Here is a 26183-nt window from a genome sequence, read left to right as displayed (position 1 = left end):
AATATCCGGATCAGGATGACCTCGTGGGCGGAGCCACACTCGCCAATTGGTTGGAGGAAAGGGGGCGTGATTCTCCCCTGATCCTAGAATTTGCATATATCGATTTCACACAGACGCGCCTGGAGGCGGGGCCAAGCCGCTCCGCGCTTGCTAATTGGACGGAGGGGAAGTGGGCGTGCAGCGTTCTTGATCCGAATTCTCCCTCGGAAAGGCCGCTATTTGCGCTCGCGGCTCGGTGCGTTCGGCACCAATTGCCGAATGGGCCCGAGACAGCCCGACGCTCAGTGTTCACAGATGGTGCGGGAATGGCCGTAGAAGGAGAGAGGTGAAGGTGGTGGAGGGTTTTCGGTGGTGGTTTGATGATTATGGTGCCGTTTAGGAATTGCGGTGATGCGATGATGTGGGAGCGAGTTGTGAAGATAAAGGTCGTGGATGTTGGCGTTGTTGTTGTTGTCCGAGGGTTGGAGCATGGTTGCAGTTGGTGACGATGGCTGGCGTGGTGGTTGTTGTGTGATGGCGGTTGAGACGTAGATGGTTCAAAATAAAGATAGAACAGAAAAAATGGCTATCTCAAAGTGTCGCAGCCCGAATGGATCACATAAATTCCCTCTATACAATGGGTTTGGGCTAACTACACATGTACTTAGAGATATCTCACCTATGGGCCCTTCATGGTGTAATGCGAATTTCCACAGCTGGAACAATATATATATATATATATATATATATATATATATATATATATATATATATATATATATATATATATATATATATATATATATATATATATATATATGTATATATATATATGTCTTCTTCTTCTTCTTTCGGCTGCTCCCATTAGGGGTTGCCACAGCGGATTATCAATATGATCCGCATAGTGATTTTGCACATGTTTTACACCGGATGGCCTTCCTGACGCAACCCTGGTTGCCTCTTACGACACAGGGATCTGGTACACCTATTTAACCGGGGTATACACCGGCCCAGTACACTGGTACTCATTTCGCCGACCTCGGAAGGATGACAGGCTGAGTCAACCCCCTGGTGTTATATGAGTTGGTATATATATATATATATTCAGTGGCCCAACAGGGCTTGAACTCAGGACTTTTTGGGTCCCAAGCCGCTGCCCTAACCACTGCGCCAACACCAGGCTTACAATGGACACAAATGAAATAAAAACAAATGTGTGCAGGATGAATAACAGAATTTTTTTGTGCGGATCAGCAACTCCATCCAGAAGTGGATGCATCTCACCTCACCCTCGGTTCCCCCTGGGACAGGAAGCTGAGAAACTCCTTTATAGTTCAGGCAGTGGAAGGGTCACACTCCGACACAGTGTGTGTGTGTGTGTGTGTGTGTGTGTGTGTGTGTGTGTGTGTGTGTGTGTGTGTGTGTGTGTGTGTGTGTGTGTGTGTGTGTGTGTGTGTGTGTGTGTGTGTGTGTGTGTGTGTGTGTGTGTGTATGTATGTATGTATGTATGTATGTATGTATGTATGTATATATATGTATGTATGTATGTATGTATGTATGTATGTATATATATGTATGTATGTATGTATGTATGTATATATATATATATATATATATATATATATATATATATATTTATATATATATATATATATATATATATATATATATATATATATATATATATGTATGTATGTATGAATGTATGTATGAATGTATGTATGTATATATATATGTATGTATGTATGTATGTATGTATGTATGTATATATATGTATGTATGTATGTATGTATGTATATATATATATATATATATATATATGTGTGTCACTGCTGTTGAATTAATACCAGGTGTGGTTGACTCTACCTGTCATCCTTCCGTGGTCAGCAAAATGAGTACCAGCTTGCTGGTATCCAGCATCAGAGTGGCGACCCGTCAAGGATTGTGCCCAATAGCTCAGGACACTGGTTTGGCAACACCAACACTCTGCACAGAGTATGGTCTCGATGGATGGATGCACAATATGCATCCCAGAAATGTTACAGTTTCTATTTCAATGATATGCCTGTATTTCCCCATGTTTGTCATGCTCTACTTCTGCATTTAACCTCAAAAATTTGGTCAATCTGTTTGAAATTATCATCTGAACACTTCGCTCATGATGTTGGGATCCCCTGTTCAAATCCCACATGTGCTATTTTTATTTGTCCATAGTTTCCTCCTGTATTTGTAATTCATGTAAAAGTATTGTGATATCTTCTGTCAGCGTCCATGATGTGATATATGTATGAGCTCCTTCATGAGCCTTGGATGCTGGAGGAAAATTGAAAAGACTAAAACAGATTGCTTCAAATTAGTATATCTCATCAACATTTGCTGGGGTTGCAAGCCAATTTTGAATTCGAACCTTACATATACCTTATAGCTATGTGAGGATAAAAGAATGTCGAGTACATTTGCTGGGGTTGTAAGCCAATTTTGAATCGCAGCATTACATATACCTTATAGCTTTGTGAGTGTAAAAGAATGTCGAGTAAAGAGCATGCTGATGTGTCTGTTATAAACACGAATATCATAGTTCTTTAACACCTCCTGATTATTTTATTACTTTTCATGAACATCTCTTACACAAAGGCAACATTACACTGGAAATTATCATGGTGAGGTAAGGCCTAATTGCTGATGGTAATGCCAAATGCTATGGAAAATCAGATACATTTTCAAGGTTACCATGGATACCTTTGTTAAGTGTTGAGTGTCTCCACAATTTTTTTTTAAGTTCTCCAAAGTCTGAGAGTGTATGATTGATAAGAAGAGCGCTTTCCTTCTGCCAGGTTGCAGTCAGCTGAGCCGCCAGTCTTGCGCACACATCAGGAAGGCGAGACTTTTTTCCATCAGGCTTTCCTTGGTTGTGAGTTTGTGGACTGGTTGGTTCAAGAAGGGGAAGCAGCTGAGCGAAACGAGGCGGCAACACTTGCTTGTCGTCTGCTTGAGAATGGAATAATCAGACATGGTTCGTTCCCCCACACCGTTCCGTACATACTTTTTATTCCACATCTACTGTTTATAGTTCAGGCAGTGGTTAGGTAAGTTTTCCTTGAACTCCATTATGTTTACAAAGAAACCAATTTCAGCTTGGTGACTTGAGTGTCTTTCGGATTTTTCTTTTTCTCCCCACTTCCCCCATTTGGATTTTATGGGATATTGAAAATTTTTGTTCAGACATTGTACATAGTTGCTTGCCATTTATGATGTCTATGCAATTAAGAACACTTGTATGTTAACCATATGATAACATTTGGTGGCAACATTTCTATTTATTTATCCTTTACAATCCTGTATATTGCAATTAAAAATCATTGGGAAGTAAAATTTTTCTCACTTGGAGAAAATGCATTTGCGTATTTATTTTTGACATTAAATAAAGGTTAATTTGACAAAATTGATACACATTTGGACAGTGGACATTAATGAAATAAAAACGAGAGTAAAGTCTATGGTACGCCATCGCAAATCTCCATGAGAGGAGGAGATTGGGACCATACTCTGTGCAGAGCATTGGTGCTGCTTAAGCAGTCTCTTTGGCTATTGGGCACAATCTTGGAAGGGTCACACTCCGACACAGTATACCAGTATGCTGGCACTCATTTTGCCGACCTCGGAAGGATGACAGGCCGAGTTAACCCCACCTTGTGTTAATTCAACAGCTGAGCAGGATTTGAACTCAGGACCCTTGGATCCAAAACCCACCACCCTAACCATTAAGCCAAACACCAAGCATAAATCCCCATGCTTCCCACCTAAAGCAAAGTTGAAAGATAGCAAAAGGTTCCACCAGGAATGACCCAATATCAAATTTAGAGGTAAAAGCATTTTTTGCATTTTGATCCCTGGGGCATGAACCCAGGGTCAAAAAAAATAATCATTCATATTTCGTGCATCCCTCACTGTTGATTCCATTCACAAAGTTTCATTTAAAATGTGGCTATAATTTCATTTTTCTGTATTTGATATTGTGACCCCATCCCAGGGGACAAGGCCAAAATTGATACTGCTCTTGCACATTCATGCCATGTGGTGATTATAACTACCAAGATTGGTGAATTTCTGCCCAACCATAGGACAGATGGATGGAGCCGATGACAATATCTCTCCCCCCCCCCCCCCACCCTCATTTTTTTTTTTTTTTCAAAAAGTGTGGGGATAATAACCTGACAACAGCACGATGAACTTGGGCCTTTTTCTAATGTGGGGGAGTGTGCAAACTGACGATATAGTTTGAGAAAGCTGCTATTATGAAGCACCGCTGTTTTATTCTTCAACATAGCATGACCTCATATCTTCTGTCTGCAGTGTCCAACAAGCATCCATTCCTGGACAGCACGTTGCTCTTCCATTTCTGCGTTGACTTCTATCGGCACCGACGGCTGGCCAACCTCGTAGCCGACTCCACCTGTGAAGGCAATGAGAGCCCCTTGTGCTCAAAGTGCCCAAACCGTGCAAATGAGAACTGCCTAACCAATTTTGCCTCAGGTTCGGGAATCCCACAATCATTTTCACAAATTATTGTTTGCTAATCTTTTTTTTGCCTTCATAAGTTGAGATAATAATGATTTATTGATTCTGCCATCATTTATTTTCATGGGAAAAGTGGTAATGTGAGTCTTGGCTTTGCTAAATTGCACAAAATTTTGTGCCAGAAAATGTGGTCAGACTTTGATATAAGTACTGTATGCAATTATGAATGCATACATCTTCTGTACAGTGAGTCGTGCCAAAGACATAAAATCTGCCTTGGAGCAGCAACAAAGCAGTTTGAGCAGCAGTCCTGGAAGCAGCGGTTATTATAGTGCAAGTCCTCTCAGCTCCAGCCCTCCCGTCCTCTTCAACCCTCGCTCAGGTATAATGCCAATCGCTCAATCCTATTTCCATGAAATGTTGATCACTGCTGTTCCTCCCCCTATTGTTGTTGGTTAAATTAATTATCGGCAGAGGCTTACACCTGTTGTCGGGTTTTTATACCATTAGTGCCCCCAATTTTAATAGTACCTCAGAGTTTTTTTACATCCCTCGGAGTACTAACACACCATTTAGTTTCTTCTTTTTTTTTTTCTTTTTCTTGCCAGTGTCGGAGCTGGATCACGGACCCGGCTGGGTCTTTCGGAATATAATTTTGCATCAATCATGCGAATAAAATGTATGTGGGGTTGACATCATCTTTTTGACCTTGCCCTAATTTTTATGGTCGTGACCTAATTAGAGACTTTACTTTTTCACCACAACTCAACTAATTTTGGTCCAATCAGAATAAAATTTCTCTCTCTAGATGTCTTAGAGTTAGGCAGGCGCATTTATGCTTAATTTATATCATACCCCTTCAAGTTAACGATTAAGGTCAAATGGTGATCTGAAATGGCAGTTTTTGGGGGTTTTTTTGTCCGCTGAATTTTGTCAACTGGCAGGCACCCTCGCCCTCTGGGAGGGAGTACCCTTTGTCAACCCACTGAACACGGATGGCCACTTAGTGTCTGGGGAGTAAAATAAATGTAAAATTGTTAAGGATAGCACCACGATCAATGTAATAATCACCAGGATGAGACACGAGGTGAGGAAAGCGTGGGATAAAGACTCCGCATTGTAAGCACCGCTGAGAGGTGAGGTAACATGACGTGAGGAAAGCGTGTGATTTGCTGCACCACCGAAATGGATGTTGCTTGCTGACATGGTTGGATGCGATAACAATAGACACGAATAATGATGCTGGAAAAAATGGCTGTACCCAATTGGTCAGTACCACAACCAATTCATGTGTGAATATTGCTGACAAAACTGCAGCCACACAACCTTTATTTATTAATATTATAGTTGATGATGAATCTCAAAGACCACTTGGCCTTACAAAATGTTCTTCTTTCATCATAATAGTGTACCTGCATTGAAATTGTGCACCTGAAGTTTGATTAGTAGTATCATTGACCTACTTTTTTCTGATTGTGAAGTAATTAACAAGAAACATCTTTTTGATCCTAACTTGAATAAGTTTCCTCCGTTTTTCATGATATTGAGTTTTATGGATAGATTGCAGATGGGGACACATTTCCTTAATTTGCACTGTGTACTCAAATGTTGAAGGTGAAGGTCATGTGATGCTCTGGGAAAAAAAAAAAAATGTCCATCAGTGGATCATCAGTGCCAGGGGAGCCTTACCCTTGGTGTTCGCTTTGTGATCACAGATATCTAGTTTTATTTGTTGTTGCATATATATATATATATATATATATATATATATATATATATATATATATATATATATATATATATACGTATATACATACATATATATATATATATTTCCGCCGCGTTTGGCATGCGGACGACCGTTTTAGCCAAATCGTGGTCGCGCGCCCACCGAAGGCCGCAATCCAGTCGTGGCTTTCCGGACCAACCCCGAAATGCAGCCACGGATGCCTTAACGCATCGTAAACCAGTCAATTATTCTGTCCGCGCTACAGGGTCAATCGCCAAATTGTCGATATACCTAAGTATTTGCGCAGACAGAAATACAGAGAGTTTACACCTCGACGGAACTTGTACGAAAACGAGCCACTTAAGCATGCTCGTTCCGTATGCGAAGCCGAGCGGTTTGATATCGCCAAGTCCCGTCGGACCAGATTTACTTTTATCGGCTTTAAAAACCAGTTAATTCCCGATGCGTGCCGTGGCAGTCACTGCAGGTAAAATGACACAAACGAACAGGTTGACATTCAAACAATGGGGCATTTATTTTATACAGCAGGCAAGCAATCGATGGGAGAATAGGGACAAGACATGAGAGCAGATTTAAACCGAATAATAAGAAAGGCAAATAATATACAGCAAAGGCGATTATATATACCATTCACTACTTATTAGACGGGGCCCACACAGACACACACACACGCAGACAGAAACGGACCAAAATGGTATTTAATGGGACCTCCAGCCTGGAGATCAGTCGGGCTGAGTGGTGCAGCAGATTACTGAAATAATCTTTCACTTGGTGGTAGAAGCACCAAATTTGGTGTACATGTGCTCCAAGACCTATTCTCTCAGAAAAGTGCGTTACCCACGTTGAAAAACAAATTGCCGCCATTTTTCAAGATGGCCTCCATTTGATGTGGTTTGAATCTGTGTTTGAGCTAAATTTTGATGGAATAATGCTATTTTAACGTTCTATGCATCGAAAGATGTTTTTGAGTTAGAAAAATCCATTTCTGCACTTACAATATCGTAATTATTGAAAACTAAGATGATATGGCCGGAATTTCATGACGACAGGCTATTTTAGCGCTACATTTTGCAAAAAGAAAAAAAATGAAGAATAATATAGCATATACAGCAGGAAATTATGATCTTTTGATTCACGTGGTGGATTAGTCAATCATTTAGTCCTCACATTTGCATGCACACAACTGTGTACACTTGATACTGAAGCGATAGCATTTTCATCACCCTCGGCATTCCGTCTTGCAGCCACATTTTGTAAACTGTTGACAACTCTGGGCAATGGGTGGAAGGGTCGTCCAAAAGACTTGCCAGACCTCACCATCTTTCTGCCACCCCCAGTTAGCAGGGCTTTCAGTTTGCATTTTGCACACCGTTGCCTGGCCCCATATGCAGCCTGCTTGGGAGGCAGACCGTTTGACATGCTGTATGAGAGCTGCGCTTGTCGGTGGAATGGCATCATAAGGCCTTTGCTTCCGAGCGAACAAGTCGTCTTGCCTCATCAACTTTGACCATAGTGCTGTTCTTGTCAGACATGGTGATGACAAACTTCTCAAGGACGTTGTAGGCTGCATTTTCCATGACTGGTGGGTACTGACTTAACTTCTTCAAGACGGGAGTCACTTGAGGGTAAACCTCCCGTGCCTGCCATGCAGATTTTTTGCCTTTTTTCCATGAAAAGCTGACAGAATATCACAGCCAGTGAAGGCGTGAAAGAACTGCATGCCACTGGATTTGTCGGCCAAGATTCGCCACCATGTCATGAATTGGCAACCACTTAATGAACTGGCCCTGGCCAAATTCAACCCACAGCATTTCCATGCCTGCGTCTTGGAGGGTAGCAAAAACACTGACTGCAGCAACGACAACATCTGTGTCACATGCTTTAATCAACACAGACGTCATCTGTTGCTTGGCTGCATGAAGAGCATGAGTGAAGATTCTGGAGTCAGCTTCCTCGTGGTTGCAAGGACTTAAGCCATCGAGACCGATGGATCTTGTTGAAAGAGCCTGATCTCCTTTGGTCACAACAAAGACATTGTCAGGACACATGGTCACTATCTTATCAGCAAAGAACCCAAAGAGCTCTGTCTTGTTGTTGTTGTCTCTCAGGAAACTTTTCCACTGAGGTGGCAGCTTGGTTTTCTCCATCACTCGGCGTCGATCCTCTTTGCTTCTCTTTGATCTTGTTTCAGCCTTCAGGCTGGAAGTCCAATAAACATCAAAAACTATATCTGTCCTCGTGAAATTCGATGAGTACGTCTGAATCTTTGGAACCACATCTCGGATATCATATTCCTCAAAGGTCTTTGATGTCTTTGGTGGCAATGAATACACAAGAGAGGACCCTTCAATGATAACAGCATCACATCCTGGTCTAGTGTCGGGAGGAGTAACTGTAGCTTCCAGAATTTTTGCAAGTTGCGACTTCTGACCAGTGTGGAGTTTCCCACTGTCACTCAGCGCTGCAGAGAAACACTGGTTTTCGTGTTGGAAAAACTCAAGCAGGTCACACTCTCGTGCTTGTCAGGATATAAAGAGTTGCGAGAACAGACGGCAATCATCTTCGAGTACCTGCTGCTTCATGTTGCCAAAAGTTGCAGCTGCCTCTTGGCGAAAGAAGTCTGCTTTGTTATTTTTGATGGGCTTATAGAAGGAAGCTCCGTCACCCAGACCATTGAAAAATTCTCGGAAGGAAACTTTACCTTTCTCAACGTGAGTCCTTACAAGTTCAGCAGTACTGGGATGCACGATGGTTTTTGAGTCCAATGTGAGCAGTCTTTTGATTCTTCCTGAAAAGGATTGCCCAGATCCTTCATTTCACCAAACAATTTATGGACCTTGTCAGAGAAGGATTTCTGAGATAGGCTGGTTTGCTCATGGTGCGTGATATCTTCATTTGCCACTTTGGCCAGTGACGCCAACTCATACTGTGATGTTAGCATGCTAACTTCTGGTCCAGACACCATCCACCTATTCAGTGCAGCTGGATCCTCAGTAAGCCCAATGGCACCACCATCACCTTTCACTACTGCATTGGCCTGTTCATGTGATTGGTCAATGGCCAAGCCAGAAAACTCCCTGTTAGTCTTGTATACCACAATTTCCCAGTTGAACTTCATTAAAGACCTCAGGGTGAGTGTGTTCCAAAGTGAACATGTCTCTAAGATGGATGGGAAGCCATCTGGTATAGTTCACATTGTTGTTTGCAAAGAACAAGGGGATTAGAGCAGCCCATGCTTCGCAATACAAACCAAAGTTGGCCTCCCTGAAAGACCTGACCAACGAGAACGTCACCAATTCCATTGACAACACAAGATCCCAGAATTGAAATTGAGGACTCTCTTTTCTGCGTTTCTCACACCAGTCATCAAAATCCAGAGCTTCTTCATTCTCTTCTACACAATGATGCTCATATGCTTCCTTTTGGAGCATGTAGAGGCAACACGCTGTAACTTGGTGCATATGGCGTGTTCTTGTGACACTTGAGGCAGAAAGAAAGGACTCTGCCATTCCAGAAGAAGCCACCCCAGACTTCACAAGAGCACCTGTCCACCCACTTCTTTCAAGTAGGGTTCCAAGAGACCTTAAAGCAGCCATCTCAATGTGGAGGCCCCCAAACTTGACAACAAATTTATCCTCACCATACAGGTCAGTCCAGTGCCACTGGACTTGTTTGATAAGTGCATAAATAGGCTGGTCTGCGGTTATCACAGGGACCTGTCCTGGGTTGAGGTGTGCAATAGTATCCCTGACTTTGTTCATGGAGTGCCTTACAGTGGCAACTGAGTGAGCCTCATCATGAAGGAGGAGACGAAGTGCTGTAATACTCACTTCAAATGCAAGACCTCTTTTTCTCTGCATGATGGGCTGACCAAGTGATGTTAACATTGTCATGTAGTTCTTGTGTGAGGCTAATCTTCTGCAACCACTCATATTCATTGGTTAGGGGGAGACTTGGCAGAGATTCATATGTAACTTTGCCTTTGGGAGGAGAAGGGTTCTTTGTTGTGAAGAACGCAGGATAGACATTTGTTTCATAGATAGATATAGATAGATAGACATAGATTGATAGTCGGGGATTTCTGGGACTTTCTTAATTTGGTATCCTTAATTAGAATTGGTTCCCGTACTTCTCCTTGATTTCCTGATGTATGTTGAAAGATGGATATGCTGGTTCCATGGAATGATGTGGTCGCCGTTGTGGAAGAGGGATTATGGTCAATGTTATCCATCGCAGATGTGATGAAAAGACCTTTCTTCAGTTTGGGAGAACAAACCACACCTTCCTCTACATATCTGGCTGCAGCTGCATCTCCCAACTGAGCTGATATGTCGAGTACTCGATCATATGGAATACTAAGACCATGGTCATGGGTGTCTCTTTCTACTAGGTGTCTCTTTCTTGTCGAAGCATGAACAGACATCCCTATGTAGACCGGAAATGGGGTTTCTCTCTGGAATGCCTGTGTGTGGCAGCACCCTCTTTGTATTTGGCAAAGCAGTTGTATTGAAGGAGCTGTGCCATAGCCAGGTCAGTTGTAGTTGCTCCAAACCTCAGTTGAGACTTTATGTCTGCTCCATGCTCAATCATGCAGACAAATTGGAGCAAAGCTGGAGGTAATGAATCGTATACTGAAGTCTCATGAAGATTGCCCTCATATTTACATTTGTGATCAAGCATGTGCCTATGCAATATCTTGGCAGCTTTGGCGAGAATGATGGCATCAGAGTAGGTTGATGCTTCTGACATGACAGGACCTACATCCTTCTTGAATGTCAGATAAACATCACGTCCATCCTTGTTTACTATCCAATGCATGTATCTCTGCCAAAAGCTTTTCTTTCAGTCTGGTAGAGTTCACATCAGGTATATCTGTTCCAAATTGTTCAAGTCTTTCCTTGTAAAGACTCACCAAGTTAGCAAGTCGAAACGAAACAGGCCCATCACTGCTGTTTCTTGTCTCAATGACATAGGTAATAAGTTCAGAGAACACCAAAGGGAAGACTTCCTTTTCTTGAGATGACTGGACTTTTTCTTTGTTCTTGGCTGCAATGTGTGCCCTCTCTCTATGATACAGAGCTGTTAAGCAAGAGTAGTGGTATTTCAGTTCCAGGGCAACCACATCTCCACCGCTCAAGACAGCCAAAAGCTTGCCATCATTAAGATTGCGAGCACATTCATTAAGCCTCTCATTTAGTTGCATGGTCATGGCTTGTCGCAACTTTGACTTTGGTTGTATCTTTTCACATAGGAAACACCGTTGCACCTCCATGCTAGTTCTTCACATTTTTGAGTGCCCTTCTCCTGGATCATTTTGAATTTCAGCTGCTCTTTTAGTGGCATGCTCAAGTTTATAGCTGTCAAACATTTTGCAACAATTTTGTTGGTACTTGGCACTATTTTGCCTCAGTGTATCCTCAATACCACCTCCTTCATCCAATCTGGATGGGTCTAACCTGATCTGTAACTGGTGGATTTCCTGAAATTGTGGTAGGTTTTTTGCTATCATGGAATAACCATCAGAACTACACTCATAACGGGTTGGGGGAGACTTCAACTCTTCTTTTGTATCAGTCTGACAGAGGCAACACTCCCTCCAGTCAGTTTTAGGAGTACAACTCAACGGATTATCAGTGGACATATTGAACAGGTGAAGGCCGAGGGTTTATCCTTTTACCACCTCACCATACAAAATACATTAGCACATTGAGATATGGGATACAACTAGGTTCATACATATAAATGCCCTACACCTAGCCTGATCGTTCATCCAATGCCATTTAAGTTCCATGCGATTTGTTCACCTTCCGGGTAACTGAAGCCCCATTACCCTTGGCTCGGCTCTCCCGCGCTGGCACATCCTGTCAATTCAGGCATGGCTATCTAATAGTGTAATACTACAACTAGCTATACTTCGAGCTGAAATATATACAGGGGCTTTTAGATAGCATTTGGGACACTCAATGTAATACAAACTACAGTTTAGGTTAGTAAACTCCAGCTACAAGTAGTACACTATAAGCCGACACTGAAACCCATGCTGAGTCTCACAGCAGTGATGTCACCAGTGTGCCCTGGTTGTGCTTTAACATCACTCTTATTCACATCATGTAATAGAGCTTGACCGCATCACCTCAATACATGATCACAGATGTTGCCCAGCAATATCTGTGATAATTTTGTAAGACAGCAACAAAAGTACTGATTTTAAGTCATGCAATGGCTGCCATCTTGAAAACTGGTAACCATTTTCGAATATTAGTGCCAAAATATATTTCTCCAGTCAAAATACAATCTATTTAACATTTGGATCAATAGCATGTTCCTATTTATAGACGTTTAGCACTGAAAACCCTTTTTCCTATCTTATGAGACGGCCATCTTGAAAATGGCGGCCATTTTGTTTTTCAACGTGGGTAACATACTTTTCTGAGAGAATGGGTCCTGGAGCACATGTATACCAAATTTGGAGCTTGTACCATCAACTGAAAGATTCTTTTGGGATACTGACTTAATCTGCCCCACTCGAGGGTTAGGGTAGCTGACTACCTGGCCACGAGCGTGCAGCTGGACGTCCCCTGGTGTTGAGACTGGTGTCGCCGTACCAACCAGGCGGAAGGCGACGACACGAAGCTCTGGGGCCTGGACGAGGTCGTTGTAGAAGCCAACGTGAGAGCCAGGCAGAGAAGAAACGGGAGAAGATAAGCAGGAAAACTAACGACGAATGACATCTCCTCAGAACACACCTTATATCGGCCCTCTCCCGCTCAATGAACGCTTCTCTCCTCCTCACTCGCCCACCCATTGGACCACGGGCCCCATGTGACTCCTCGTCTGCTCCCAATTGGACAGGCGCGCGGTGGGTGGGGCACTCCCTCCCTTGGGCGCAGTCTCCAGCAGGGGGCGTTTGTGGCTCCGCCTACGGCTTCACCTCAGACCGCGTGGTTAATGGCGACGGTGCTGGGTTGGAGGCGGGGCGCGGAAGACGCCGGCTCCCCGCCGATTGGCCACCGTGGCGTGGTGACATCACGTGGACCTGCCCCTGGGACAGGAAGCAGAGCAACATGTCTCTGCAGGGCTCCGCCCACCCTTGACGTCGGCCAGGGCGAGGTGAAGAAAGCTAGGCGAGGGCGATGCGATGCGGTGTGGTCGGCGGCGACATCGGAAGTGCAGTCGGTGGTGTAAAAATAACGGAAAGAAAACCATGACTATTAAAACAACTTCACAGCGCAGGAACATTTAATTACCCATTCGACTAGGGCCGGGACCCTATCTGGCAACATGTATTTACCGATATAACTGAGCTAAAGGACCTGAATGTTGAGTGCGATAGCTTTCCAAATCCGTATATATATATATATATATATATATATATATATATATATATATATATATATATATATATAATATATAATATATATATATATAATATATATATATATAATATATATATATATATACATACACACACATATCAGATAGATAGATAAATATTGGGTAACCAGACTCAGTGGCATTGTGGGAGCGTCTTCTCTGAGTCTACGAGGTCAGTGGTTCAAACCCCGAGCGAGTCATGCCAAAGAGTGCAAATGGTATGTGCTGTTTCCTTGTTGCTCAGCATTTAAAAGGATAGAGCACGGTTCAATTTGAACGGTCAAAAAGGATAGAGCACGGATAGATTTGAATACAAGGTTCAAAAACGTTATGCTGTTGATGTGATAACTGTAACATCAATCAAGTTACAAATCCCAAAGGACAAAGATCCATTTGATTGGTAACTAACTGGTATGATCGTTCATCCTCATGAAGTGTAAACTGTGGATTGCCGTCGTTAGAGAACGAGCTTGGTTCGGCACCACAACCAACATACGTACACCAAAGGGAAGGAAAACCTAAGGTGTCTATGCTCCAACAGTCACTTCCTGTACACTGCAATCATTTTCTACTTTTGTGTTGCATCCCACCTAACTCATCTTCGTATTTCCAGTGTATTTTAAAAAATAAAATCACGACTGGTTTGACTCGGTGAGCACAGTGCATTGCAAAATGGAGCGATTGGTAGCAGGGACCAGCCTGGGCCTACAACTGGAATCGAACAATCTCATCAGGCAACTTCATATTTAGGAAAGCCTGGGATACCAGATGTCCGAAATGTAATCCAGAATATTTAGAATTGGGATTTGCATTCACTGAATTTGAGGATGAACCAAAGCCACAGTTCATTATTTGTCAGGAGTTATTGTCGAATGAAGCGCCAAAACCAGCAAAATTGCACCGCCATTTATGTAAAAAGCATCCAGAATGTGAAAAGATGCCACCTTCAGTTTTTTTTTTTTAAATTTCAACAAAAGAAATGGGAACTTTGCCATCAGGAGTTTTCAATGTGTCAAGTGACAACTGTACTTAATAGTGGTTTGAAAGCATCTTTCCTGATTTTGCTGACGATTGCAAAGTCCAAAAAACCCACACAGTTTGGGTAGCTCTTGTGATGCCCTGTGTGAGGGATGTGTGTAAATGTTTATGTAAACATGTCACTCGATTATTGAAGAGCAACTTGTTCAATGTCTTTGAGGTAAGAAATTCACCATTCAACTAGATGAATCCACTGACGTAGCTGGTTCAGCTCAATTGCTGCTTTACGTGTGGTTTCCTTGGGAAGGTGAAATTGATGAAGATTTCCTGTTCTGTAAACCTCTGGAAATCCAGACAACTGGTGTAGAAATCTTCAAAGCTATTTATTTCGACATGTGTACACATTGTTTAAAGTGGTCGGATTGTATCGGCATATGCACCGACGGTGCACGTTCAATGACGGGAGTGCACAAAGGTGTGATTCACCAGGTAAAACAAGTTGTCCCAGCAGTACGAGATACCCACTGCATTGTACACAGAGAAGCCTTAACAGCTCGCCATTTGGAGCCAGAACTATATACTGTTCTGACAGACACAGTGAAAACGGTAAACTTTGTTAAGGCAAGGCTACTTGATTCTCATCTTTTTGCTGCACTATGCAATGAAATGGGAGCTGTTGCTGCACACCGAGATCTGCTGGCTATCCCATGAATGAGTCTTGCAATGTGTATTTGAGCTGCACAAGGAACTGGAGGAATTCTTGAGAAACACAAGCTACAGCCATGCAAGCCAATTCAAAGACCAACTATTTCTTGCTAAACTTGTATACTTAGCTGTTATATTTAACCTTCTGAATGATCTCAACATTTCACTGCAAGGCAAAGATACAAACTCTTTAATGCTTTGCAATAATGTGATGGGATTCATAAGGAAACTCGATGTGTGGCGAACTCACTTGGAAAATGGAATTACTGGAATGTTTCCGTTGCTCACAGAATTTCTCAGTAATACTGAGATTGGATTGCCCAGCATCAAAGCAGTTTTGACTGCTCACCTTAATGCCTATGATACGCAATTTGAGACTTGCTTCAGAGACATTTCAGAAAACAAGTGGCAGTTGATCTGTGCACCGTTCTCCGAAGATGTCCTTTCAAACACAAACTTTAGCTGCTGAGCCCAAGATCAACTGGTGGATTTGTCATGTGATGGCAGCCTGAAGGTAAAATTCAGAGATCAATCTCTCATGGCCTTTTCGTTCTCTGCTGAAAAGGACTGTGAAGAATTGTCAGGTGAAGCAATAAAAAGATTGCTTCCATTTGTAACAACCTATGCTTGTGAAGCTGGATTATCTTGCGTATTCGCCCTAAAAACAAAATACACATCTCAGCTCCAGCCTGAACCTGACATGGGTGCCTGCCTATCCACAATTTCTCCTTGCATTGATGAACTGGTTGGGAAGATTCAAGCCCAGGGCTCTCATCAAGTTGGGTAAGTTATATTCATACTTTACTCTCCCCATGTACTTTTATCATTTAAAATGTGTAGCAATAATACTACAATTGTTAAGTTGTTCTTTTTTGTTTTGTTTTTTTTGTACTGTTATCATTTTAAAGTACAAATTTGAACACATTAAGAAGGGTCTGCTTTTTGACAGACTACACACAAACACTGGTTGTGCATGGCATCACTATTTGTCTGGTACATGCACATAAAAGTTAGTTTTGAAATGTTGTTTAAAAAAAATGGGGTAAGTCATCCGTTGGAAAAATATAGACACTAAGGTGGTCCATATATTGAAAATGGTTGGGAATCGCGGTCTTAAACCAAAGATAAGTTGATTTTGAGGACAAGTCAAGACCCGTACTTTCGGGGAAAAAAGTATCAACTTCTACGCCAAAATATACGGTACTCGGTGACTAATCCTGTCCTGAGGCACCTCTTTCTGCTGTATTTTTCTCTAAATAACGATTTTTGCTCAAATACAAACCGTGATATATATATATATATATATATATATATATATATATATATATATATATATATATATATATATATATATATATATATATATATATATATATATATATATATATGTGTGTGTGTTACATAGTTGTCTTTGATTTCCCAATTATGTTGCTGCTGAGATCCTACCCAATTAGGTTTCAAAATTTTCACCTCTTTCACAGTTCAGTCTGTGTTGTCTCACTTTCTTATTCCATATACAGCTGGTGTTGGAAATGCTTCCTGACCTTTTCAAATATGCATTCTTACTCGATGCTCATTTGTTTGCCTGTGATCTGTTAATTTATATTGTCATTCTGTTGCAGTTTATTTTTGCGTCGTATTGGGTTTTTAAAACGTTGGCACATTGTGAAGCATGATACTTTATTGTGTTGTATAGGGATTGCTAATGATTTAACTAATATCCTATCTGATTTCATGTTAATGTTTTCTCAAAAGAACAAACCATGAAATTCAGATACATTGGTTTTAAGATGGCTGTTTCCTTGCATATCTCATCCTTTAAAAAAAAAAAAATTGTTAGCTCATCAGGATTGGGTAGCATTAATATTTACTTTCCCCCCTGCCCCCATACCCTCTATTTTTACTTCTCGGGCCTTACCATTTAAAAACGATATATTTTTATCTGAACAACCACATTAGAGGTTGGCCTCTTTTGTGTTCCCATCTTCACATTGATGTCATGATTCTGCGATACCAGATTCAAAGATTACATTAAAATGTTGAATTGTCTGATGGCTTCTGTTCTTGTCTCCTCCATGTGTGCACAAGACCCTCCATGATCGTTGGGTTATTGTAATTGAGGAAAAGAATTACTTTGACGATCTTTGTCATCGCATTGTTCTTTGTAAGTTTCAACTGATTTGAAAGTGCATTATTGCAGTTAGACTACCAATTTGGCCCAACTAATGAATTTTTCTGTCTCTTGAAAGGTCATTGCATTATTTTTACCTTTATTTATTCCCAGAATTGGTGAAAACCCCATCCTAACAGGTGGGAATTTTTTTCCAGAATTGCATACAGGTTAGTTGTTTTAGAATTTGTGGACACTATTTCAGTATGACTTGCAATACCACCGCTCACCTCTTGTGGCACTATACAATTCACAATTGCATACAAATAATTTGGTGCTCACCCACCCCCCCGAATGCCAATGGACTATGAATTTATCTTTCCACCGAAAACATTCCTGTGCACATCCCCCACCCGCCCATCCTCAACCAAAGTACAACCAGCAGTTTTCAACTCATTCCGTCCAGCAGCTCAAGAGTGCATATAGGATGTTTGCATTTTATGAGGGTCTCCTTCAATCAAATAGTGGTCCAGACATTTACTGTAAAAAATATTTTGCATTCTGTTAATATCAGAGAAAATGAGTTTGTGGAGAACAAGGAAAAGTAAATGATATATTGCTCAAGTCTAATTAAGTTTATACTGGTTTATACATCCAAAAAAATCTATTAGCAAGTTTGTTACCGAATCTAGAAGTTGAAAAATTTAATCAAATGGTTAAAGTAGTCGTTTAAGAGGTGTATAAAATCAACTGATGTTGCTAGACCATTTGATAACCACCCCTTGTATGGCGTGCATATTGTACAGTTTTCTTTTTTTCCTGTACAGTGTACATGTATGAGTTTGTAAATGTCTGTTTCAAGACCTTGGGGGCGGGGGGGGGGATAATATATTTAGGTTTTTTCACTCGGAGAAAAGATAATGGGTTCAACTATAGTCATTTCTACATCGATCTTGGTTTGCAGATCCATGATAAATTAAAGTATTATGGATCTGTCAAACCAAGAGGAGGTTATAAACTTTGCAATTTCTGGACAACACAAACATTTGGTGGTTCTCCTGGAAACATTTGTGATGAGTACGACCCCTTAACTTTTGACCCAAAAATCTGTTATACCCCCACTCATTTGTCCCATGTTCCCTGGTGACAGTGCTGAGGAGACCCGTCTCTGTAACAGAGCTGCTGAGTCCTGGAGCACCTTTCCTCAGAAAAACACTCACAGTAAGTCTTGCATTAACTACAAAGAAGGCAAACCAAATATCATATTGAGTGAGACCTTGAAGGCAGTGCTGTGCACATTCATTCATTTTATGGTTAAAAGGAATCATGTGTCATTTGAGCATACATTGTACATTGTTCTATTGTGAGAAGAGTCAATATAATGAAATCTGCCCAGAATGCTCGACAAGCATGTGCAGATCCACTTAGCAGCAATGTTGATTGGGGCATATTAACATATATCATGTGTACGAGGTGAGTATTATTACCTAAAATGGCTCACAAAGTTTCTTTAAAAAAAAGCTGAAAATACTTGCAGAAGTACCTGAGAGAAATGGGTGTACCTCAACACAACAAAAGAGTTGGACAACTTTCTCAGCTCGCTGAAAGGGCTGAGATATTGTAGCTGCCCGTACTGCAAAAACTCTCAACAATGTGGGCCTGGTTTCTCAGGCAAGGCCCAAAAGATCGTACATGGGCGCATTCTACCCAAAACCCAATCATCCCTGCCAGTGAGTGAACTTTGAAATTTGCGGGAATGCCTCCTGTCAAATTGATGATTTATTTAAAGGACGTCTGCAATTGGGAAGACGATTCTGTGTGTCATTACTAACAAAGTAATGGCTACCAACTGTTTTGCCATTGCCTTCCCAGGAGTTAGTCATGGCAGGAATGTTTTGGAATTTGGCCATGGTGCCGGTGATAGCTCGCCTTCTCGACACGAAGGACTCCGTGGGATTTTAACATCCACCAACCAATGCCGGCAGACGAAGCGCCCAGTTTAACGTCCATCCGAGGGACAGCACACACATTCTTGAGTCACCCTGCCTGTGAAACACTGTGATGACAGTTTATAGCTGGGCCAAGATTCAAACTCTGGCTGGACAGCTTTGTTGAGGCAAGTGTGCATATTTATCAGCCAACCTGCCAGCTTACTCGTATTCACTGATCTATCCTGATACCAGCATTCATTCCAACATCGTTTGTAGGTTTGAAATGCCCATCCTCCAGATCGCTTAGTGCAAAGATTTTCATCATGGACCACGTTGTCACGAATCACTCCAAACACTTACCAGGCATACAAACGTATACATGATTGGGGTGTCATCATGGAACCTCTGCAAGTCTGCCCTGAATTGTGGTTAATTTAACCCCCTCCTGAATTAAAAACGATACTTATTCACCATGTCGTGGGAACATTTGCAACCCGGCTACTAATTTGGTGCTTTTACACACTTGCGAATCTGAGGCATTTGTGAATAACAGTCATCCTGATGATGAGTGGCAGTATCTATTTTCCAAGTTGGGAAACTATGTTGGATACACCCTCAGTAATTGACAGAAATCACTGGATCCACTTTAATATTGAAGCAATATCACTTGACTGTTTTTGAGAAATGCTTCGCAAGTTGTATTTCCCGAATAGAAATGTAATGCACGACCTCTTTTGGGATTAACTTTTAGATTTCGGTGGAGAGATGGAAATAATTTAATGTAGCTCATCACCATTTTAAAAAATGTTCTACATGGCTGACTTTCAACTATATTGCTGTCCAACGAGCAATTGTCAGTCAGGTCAGTCTTTTGGGGCTCCCACTGGTAACATGTAACGCAGTTCTACCTGCCGCATGGTCAGGTTTGCAGCAACTAAACTAACACCCCTCACTGGCTTTGATAGTGGGGAGGGTGACTGTGATGCCCTGCCAGGACTAAAAACAACACTTGACAAAGGGCGGATGAGCTCCCTTCAGGAGCCAACAGCCATCCAGTACGGAGATGGTGTGTCCTAAAAAACACCCAATGGGGGTAGGAAAATTTATTTTTCCACCTGTCCGAGTTAGCCCCTCCTGCACAGTGGTCCTGTGAAAAGGCTTCCTTGTTCAGGACGAGGTTAACATTTTGTATGTTTTTCCTCTTCTTTTTTTTCTCTGTAGCCTTTCACATTTAGTGGCTCTCTGCCTTGTTTAGGGTGAATTTCAATAAAATTAAAAAATAAAATAATTACATTTCATTATGAATATTTTAATGTGTGTAAAAGTTGAAGGAATATGGGGAGATAAATTTATTGTTCCTGAGCATTTCCAGGTGTCACAAGGTAAAAGTGATTATTTGGCTTTACCAACATCCAACTGGTGAATGCATATTTGATGGGGAACAATTTACAAAGTTTGCAGTTATTGAGATGTGGCTATACTGTTTATATGGTGCCCATATCTTCCCCCTCCCCATATATTAAGGTCGAAATGTAGAATTTGTCCAGAGCCTAGGGTACCAGTACACTGCATTTTATCAACTAGAAGTTAAGATGATATTTACCATCATAAGAAACAAGATGTGGCTCACATTTTGAGCATAATCCCTTTGTCAGAGCAAAGGTCCTGAGTGAAACACCAGCCCTGTTTTGTTTCCCATGGAGTGAAATATATACTGGAACGCAAACGAAACTTACCACTTGTTTGAAATGTAATAAAATTGTAACAGTTCAAAATAAAACAAACCAACAATTGCTAATTGAAACATTGCCATTTTATTGATGACATGTCAAGTTTTTGACCAAGTTACACCCTCTCATAAGTTTGTTCTACAGTACAGAACAGCACAGGGTGCAATGTCAGTCCCCTTTCAATAGCGTGTGTGGCCACCATTGTTTTGGATACAGGCAGTGCATCGTCAGCGCATACTGCCTACCAGTCTTTGGATGGATTGCTGCTGGATTCTGTCCCACTCAGTCCTCAATGTCTGAAGCCATCTGACTTAGGACCATCTGCCTGTCCTGCCTTGCAGTGGTGACTCTTGGCCTCCCTGATCGAGGTCTGTCATCTGCAGAGTTGTGGAGGGTGTCTCTGTCTACCAGGGCCGATATCATCTGGTATGAACAGCCAAGGTGACGTGCCACCTCACGGTAGCTCAATCCGCCTTGCAGTCTGCCCAAGGCACACTGCCGTTGATCCCTTGACAATCGTGGCATGTTGATTGAAATGTCCATTTTGCACTGGCCTTTTTAAAGCCAATATCAAGACATCATGTGCTGCTCATCAAAATCATCCCGTACCCCTTGGCTAATCACTGACAGTCAAAACGGCTGTTCAACAGCTATGCTATGAAGTGACCATTGAAGGTTCAAGTGACCATCCGTGACCGTTTTGTCTAACAGTGAGGACACTATTGTCCACAAATAAGTTCAAACATTTACTACACGCAGTGTTATTGTTGATATTTGAAGGTTTAAAAGGTGGTAAGTTTCTTTTGCGTTTCAGTATATTATCAATTCAAGTTGATAAATTCCATTATTTACTTTGCCGATGATCGAAACCAACACGAGCCTTCACAGAGTCGATTACGTTGGACCAGCATACAATGAGCCACCTTTTTTTTTTTTGAAAGGCATTGTAGAATATGGAGTCAGGTCAGATTAGATCTATCACTTGCTTACAGGCACCATGTAAACCTGTACTAACCTGTTTCATAGTCGGGTCGTCGACGACCATACAGTCTCCCCCACCAGGTTTTTTGGTGAGGAGTGTGTATGACATGGACACCCAGAAGGATTAAAAACAAAACCTGTCAAAGGGTGGAGGAGCTCCTTCTGAGCCAAAGGCCATCCATATCTCGTGCCTAACTGTGTTTGTGAACATCCACCAGCAGTTGGGTTACTTTTTATGGGGAGGTTGGTGGCAGGATTTGCACTCTGACCACGGTGAAACCCTTCATTCCACAAAACGTATGAAAAGCACAAAGAAATCTGAAAACCCACTCCGTGGGAGTACCTCCCATGCAGCTGCCCTCTGCCAGAGCAGCTCACCGGATGATGGGATTGGAGCAAAGCCTTCGTGACCCCCAATCTTTGTTGATAGGAAAATCACAGGGTAACCTTACCGGGTCAGGTTGTGATAGTGTGTGTCGGGGTGGTGCTGAGGTGTCGTCCACCAGACTGCAGTCTCCTTGGGTTAACCTGAGGTGGTCTTTTTGGGTGGGTGCTTGGAATGTCCTATCGCTGAGAGAGGATGGTCATCTGTCTCTGTTATCAACTTAGCTGAAGCGTTTGGACATCGGTATTGCAGCATTCTGAGGTTCGGAGACTGGATTACAGCGAGATCATGGTAGGTGGTTACACCTACTATTGGTCTGGTCACTCTGATGGTTACCATGCCAAAGGCATTGCTGTAGTTGTGTCCAATAAGCTGACTCCAATGATAATTAAGGAAACACCGGTCAATGAGCGAATCATGAGATTAAGGATTCGTCACTCCTTGGGTGTCATTTCCCTGGTCTCTGTTTATGCTCCGACTGAGGCGAGTGATCTCACCGTGAAGGATGCATTCTATGCCACGCTCGAGTCTGTGGTTGATCAGTTGCCCAAGCGAGATACACTTCTTGTCTTGGGGGATTTCAATGCATCGACTGGAACTGATTGGGATGGTTATGAGACATGTGTTGGTCCTCATTGGTCTGGAACTGTGAACCAGAATAACACTAAGTTACTTGACTTTGCAAGAAGTCGTGTACTTAGGGTGGCTGTTTCATAGTTTCAGCACCCACAGGCTCATCGCTAGACCTGGTATTCCAATGCTGGTGGTGTAGCAAAGAGATTGACCATGTGCTCTTTGATGGTCGCTGGAGGATGACCCAGAACTGCAGGGTCAACCAGAGTGCTTATTTCCTCAATACTGATCACATGCTTGTTGTAGTAATTCTGAAGTTGCAGCTTAAATCCAGGAGAATGGTACCATCCCAGCCTCAGCTGGATGTTGGCAAGCTCAAGGGTGAAGAGAGTAACTGAGGAGTTTGCGAACAGGCGGAGTGGGGATTTGGTGGGTCCGGGTCCTTTGGGGAAGCCTGAAGAGTTGTGGAGTGCCTTCAAGCCCACCTTCCTTGATGTTACCAGTGGACATCTTGGAACTCACCAGAAGGTGAAGAAGAATTTTGTCTCTCGGGGCACTGGATACTCTTGACCAGAGTCACAGGACCAGTCTTAATGGCAAATTTGAGCTGTTCAGGGAGCTGAGGCATTAAACTGTATGTGTTCTAAGGGTGCACAAGGAGGCATATATGTGAGGAATCAGTGAGGGGGTAGAGCATCACCTCTGGTCAAGTGATTCTCATTCTAACAGGAATTTGCACATTGTGTACCGCAGCTAGAGCGGAGCGTGGTGGGCTCTTGACAGATGAGTCTGAAGTGAAGGCCTGCTGGGGTGGTTACTTTGAACGGCTGTACCAGGCTGATCTACCAACTGTGAAGTTGGATGTCAGGGGTGCGACTACCCCTATTGCTGACCCTCCAAATCAACTGTGATCCACCTTCCTTTGTGGAAACAGGCTGCGGTTAACTGGTTTAATTGGGGTAAAGCTCCTGGGATCTGTGGCATCCATGCTGAACATCTCAAGGCTGGTGGAGATGCTGCACTCCTGTCGTTGCATTCAGTTCTGTGCTATGTCTGGAACACAGGCATCATATCAACTGACTGGAAGAGGGGCCTTGTTGTCCCTTTCTGGAAAGGGAAGGGTGATTGCCAAGACTGCAACAACTACCGAGGGGTGACTCTGCTCTCAATGTCGGACATTCAGTTATGTGCTATGCCTGGAACACAGGCATCATCGCAACTGACTGGAAGAGGGGCCTTGTTGTCCCTTTCTGGAAAGGGAAGGGTGATTGCCAAGACTGCAACAACTACCGAGGGGTGACTCTGCTCTCAATGTCGGACATTCAGTTATGTGCTATGCCTGGAACACAGGCATCATCGCAACTGACTGGAAGAGGGGCCTTGTTGTCCCTCTATGGAAAGGGAAGGGTGATTGCCAAGACTGCATCAACTACCGAGGGGTGACGCTGCTCTCAATGTTGGACAAGGTCTTTGCTCGGATAATTCTTGATGGGGTTCGTCACCATCTGCTTGAGCACCAGCGTCCAGAGCAGTCAGTCTTTACACCAAAGAGGTCAATAATTGACCGTATTCTTGCTCTTCGTGTCCTCACCGAATGCAGACGAGAGTTTCGGCAGGGGCTGCTTGCAGCCTATGTTGATCTCTGTAAAGTGTTTGATTCATTGAATCGGGATGTCCTCTGGAGCATTCTTGGTCTTTGTGGGATGCCACCAAAACTGATCAATCTAATGTCTGAATTATACTGTGGTACTGAGAGTGCTGTGAGATGTGGTGGTACTATCTCTGACTTATTTGCCGTTGTTACTGGAGTTTGTCAGGGGTGTGTACTGGCCCCTACTCTTTTCAGAACTTGTATGGACTAGATTCTGGGAAGGATGGTGGAGAGATCAAGCTGCGGTGCATCATTTGGGAATGTCAAGAGCTCTGAGCTTGATTTCGCAGATGATGCAGTCATCTTTGCAGAGACTCAAGATATCCTTTTGGGAGCCCTCGGGGTGCTGAATGAGGAGTCGGAGTCACAGGGTTTATGGGTTCCCTGGGTCAAAACTAAGATCCAGGCTTTCAATGACATCTTGGATGCTGCTATCTTGTCTGTACCTGTTTGTGGTGAGGATCTTAAGGTCACGGAGAGGTTCCCTTACCTTGGCAGTGATATTCTTATCTGCTGTCTGTGAGCCAGAGGTCAACAGATGTATGGGTCGGGCCTGGGGAGTCATGGATTCACTGGATCATGGGGCGTGGCACTGCCAGTACCTGTGCTGGAGGATGAAAGTCCGAGTCTTCCGGTCTTTGTTGTTTCGGATGTGAGACTTGGACTCTGATCAGGGATCTGAGATGGAGACTTAATTCATTTGATGCCAGGTCTCTTCGAGAATCTTTCTCTATTGCTGGTCAGACTTTGTGTCCAATGAGCGGTTGCTGAGAGAGACTCAAATCAGATTTGTTACCTGCATAGTCTGTGTCAGCTGCTGCTATATGGACATGGGGCTCGTTTTCCTGATGCTGATCCTGCTCACCAGATTCTCTCAGCGAGGGAGCCTCGTGAGTGGAGGAGGCTAATGGGCCGATCATGTGCCTCGTGTTTGCAACAGGTTGATTAGCATCTCAAGGAGATGGGTATGGGCAAGGCATCTGCCTGGGTGATGGCCAGACGGAAGCCCCTGGAGTACCGGCAGAAAGTAGACGCAGCGTCATGCTGCTCTGGCACATGCTCCCATACCTGACCTCACCTGATCATAGAGTTTTTAATGTCTGCAAGTGAATGCTCACAGATGGGACAGCTGGGTTAATATCCCCTCCTTCGAATGACATACACATTGATGCTGCACTTTGCTTTATAGTCGGACGAGCAGATAACCCATTTCCACCATTTTGTTGTAAGGGAATCGGTTCCTAATGGAGTATGGAATCTTTTTTGAGCTTGCCAGGAATGTCCTTTGACAGCATAATGGCAGGGACGCATGGAAATTCCACTTAGTATAAAATGTGACTTCAAGTCTTCAATATGCTTGTGTTGGCTTAATGGTTAGGGTGTTGGGCTCAGGATCCTAGGATCCTGAGTTCAAATCTCACACGCTGTTGAATTAATACCAGGCGGGGTTGAATCTGCCTGTCATCCTTCCGAGGTCGGCAAAATGAGTGCCAGCTTGCTGGTATCCTCTGTCGGAGT

General features: G+C 42.8%; 1 protein-coding gene across 8 annotated transcripts in view; it reads left to right on the top strand.

The window, feature by feature from the left end:
• Positions 1-26183, top strand: part of DEPTOR (DEP domain containing MTOR interacting protein) — a 114799-nt gene that overhangs the window by 62290 nt on the left and 26326 nt on the right. For all 8 annotated transcript variants that reach the window (XM_085893926.1, XM_085893944.1, XM_085893966.1 and 5 more), the window contains 4 exons: positions 2814-2992; positions 4333-4512; positions 4745-4879; positions 18565-18635. In XM_085893926.1, the coding sequence (XP_085750052.1) occupies positions 2814-2992; positions 4333-4512; positions 4745-4879; positions 18565-18635 (565 nt within the window). The remainder of the gene's footprint in view (positions 1-2813; positions 2993-4332; positions 4513-4744; positions 4880-18564; positions 18636-26183) is intronic.

The sequence above is a fragment of the Eptatretus burgeri genome, chromosome 1 (assembly GCF_056783735.1).
Source record: "Eptatretus burgeri isolate ZD-2024b chromosome 1, Ebu_testis_v1, whole genome shotgun sequence".
Lineage (NCBI taxonomy): Eukaryota > Metazoa > Chordata > Myxini > Myxiniformes > Myxinidae > Eptatretus > Eptatretus burgeri.
Note: the sequence above shows the minus strand (reverse complement) of the source record. Positions and strands in the feature narration are given on the sequence as shown.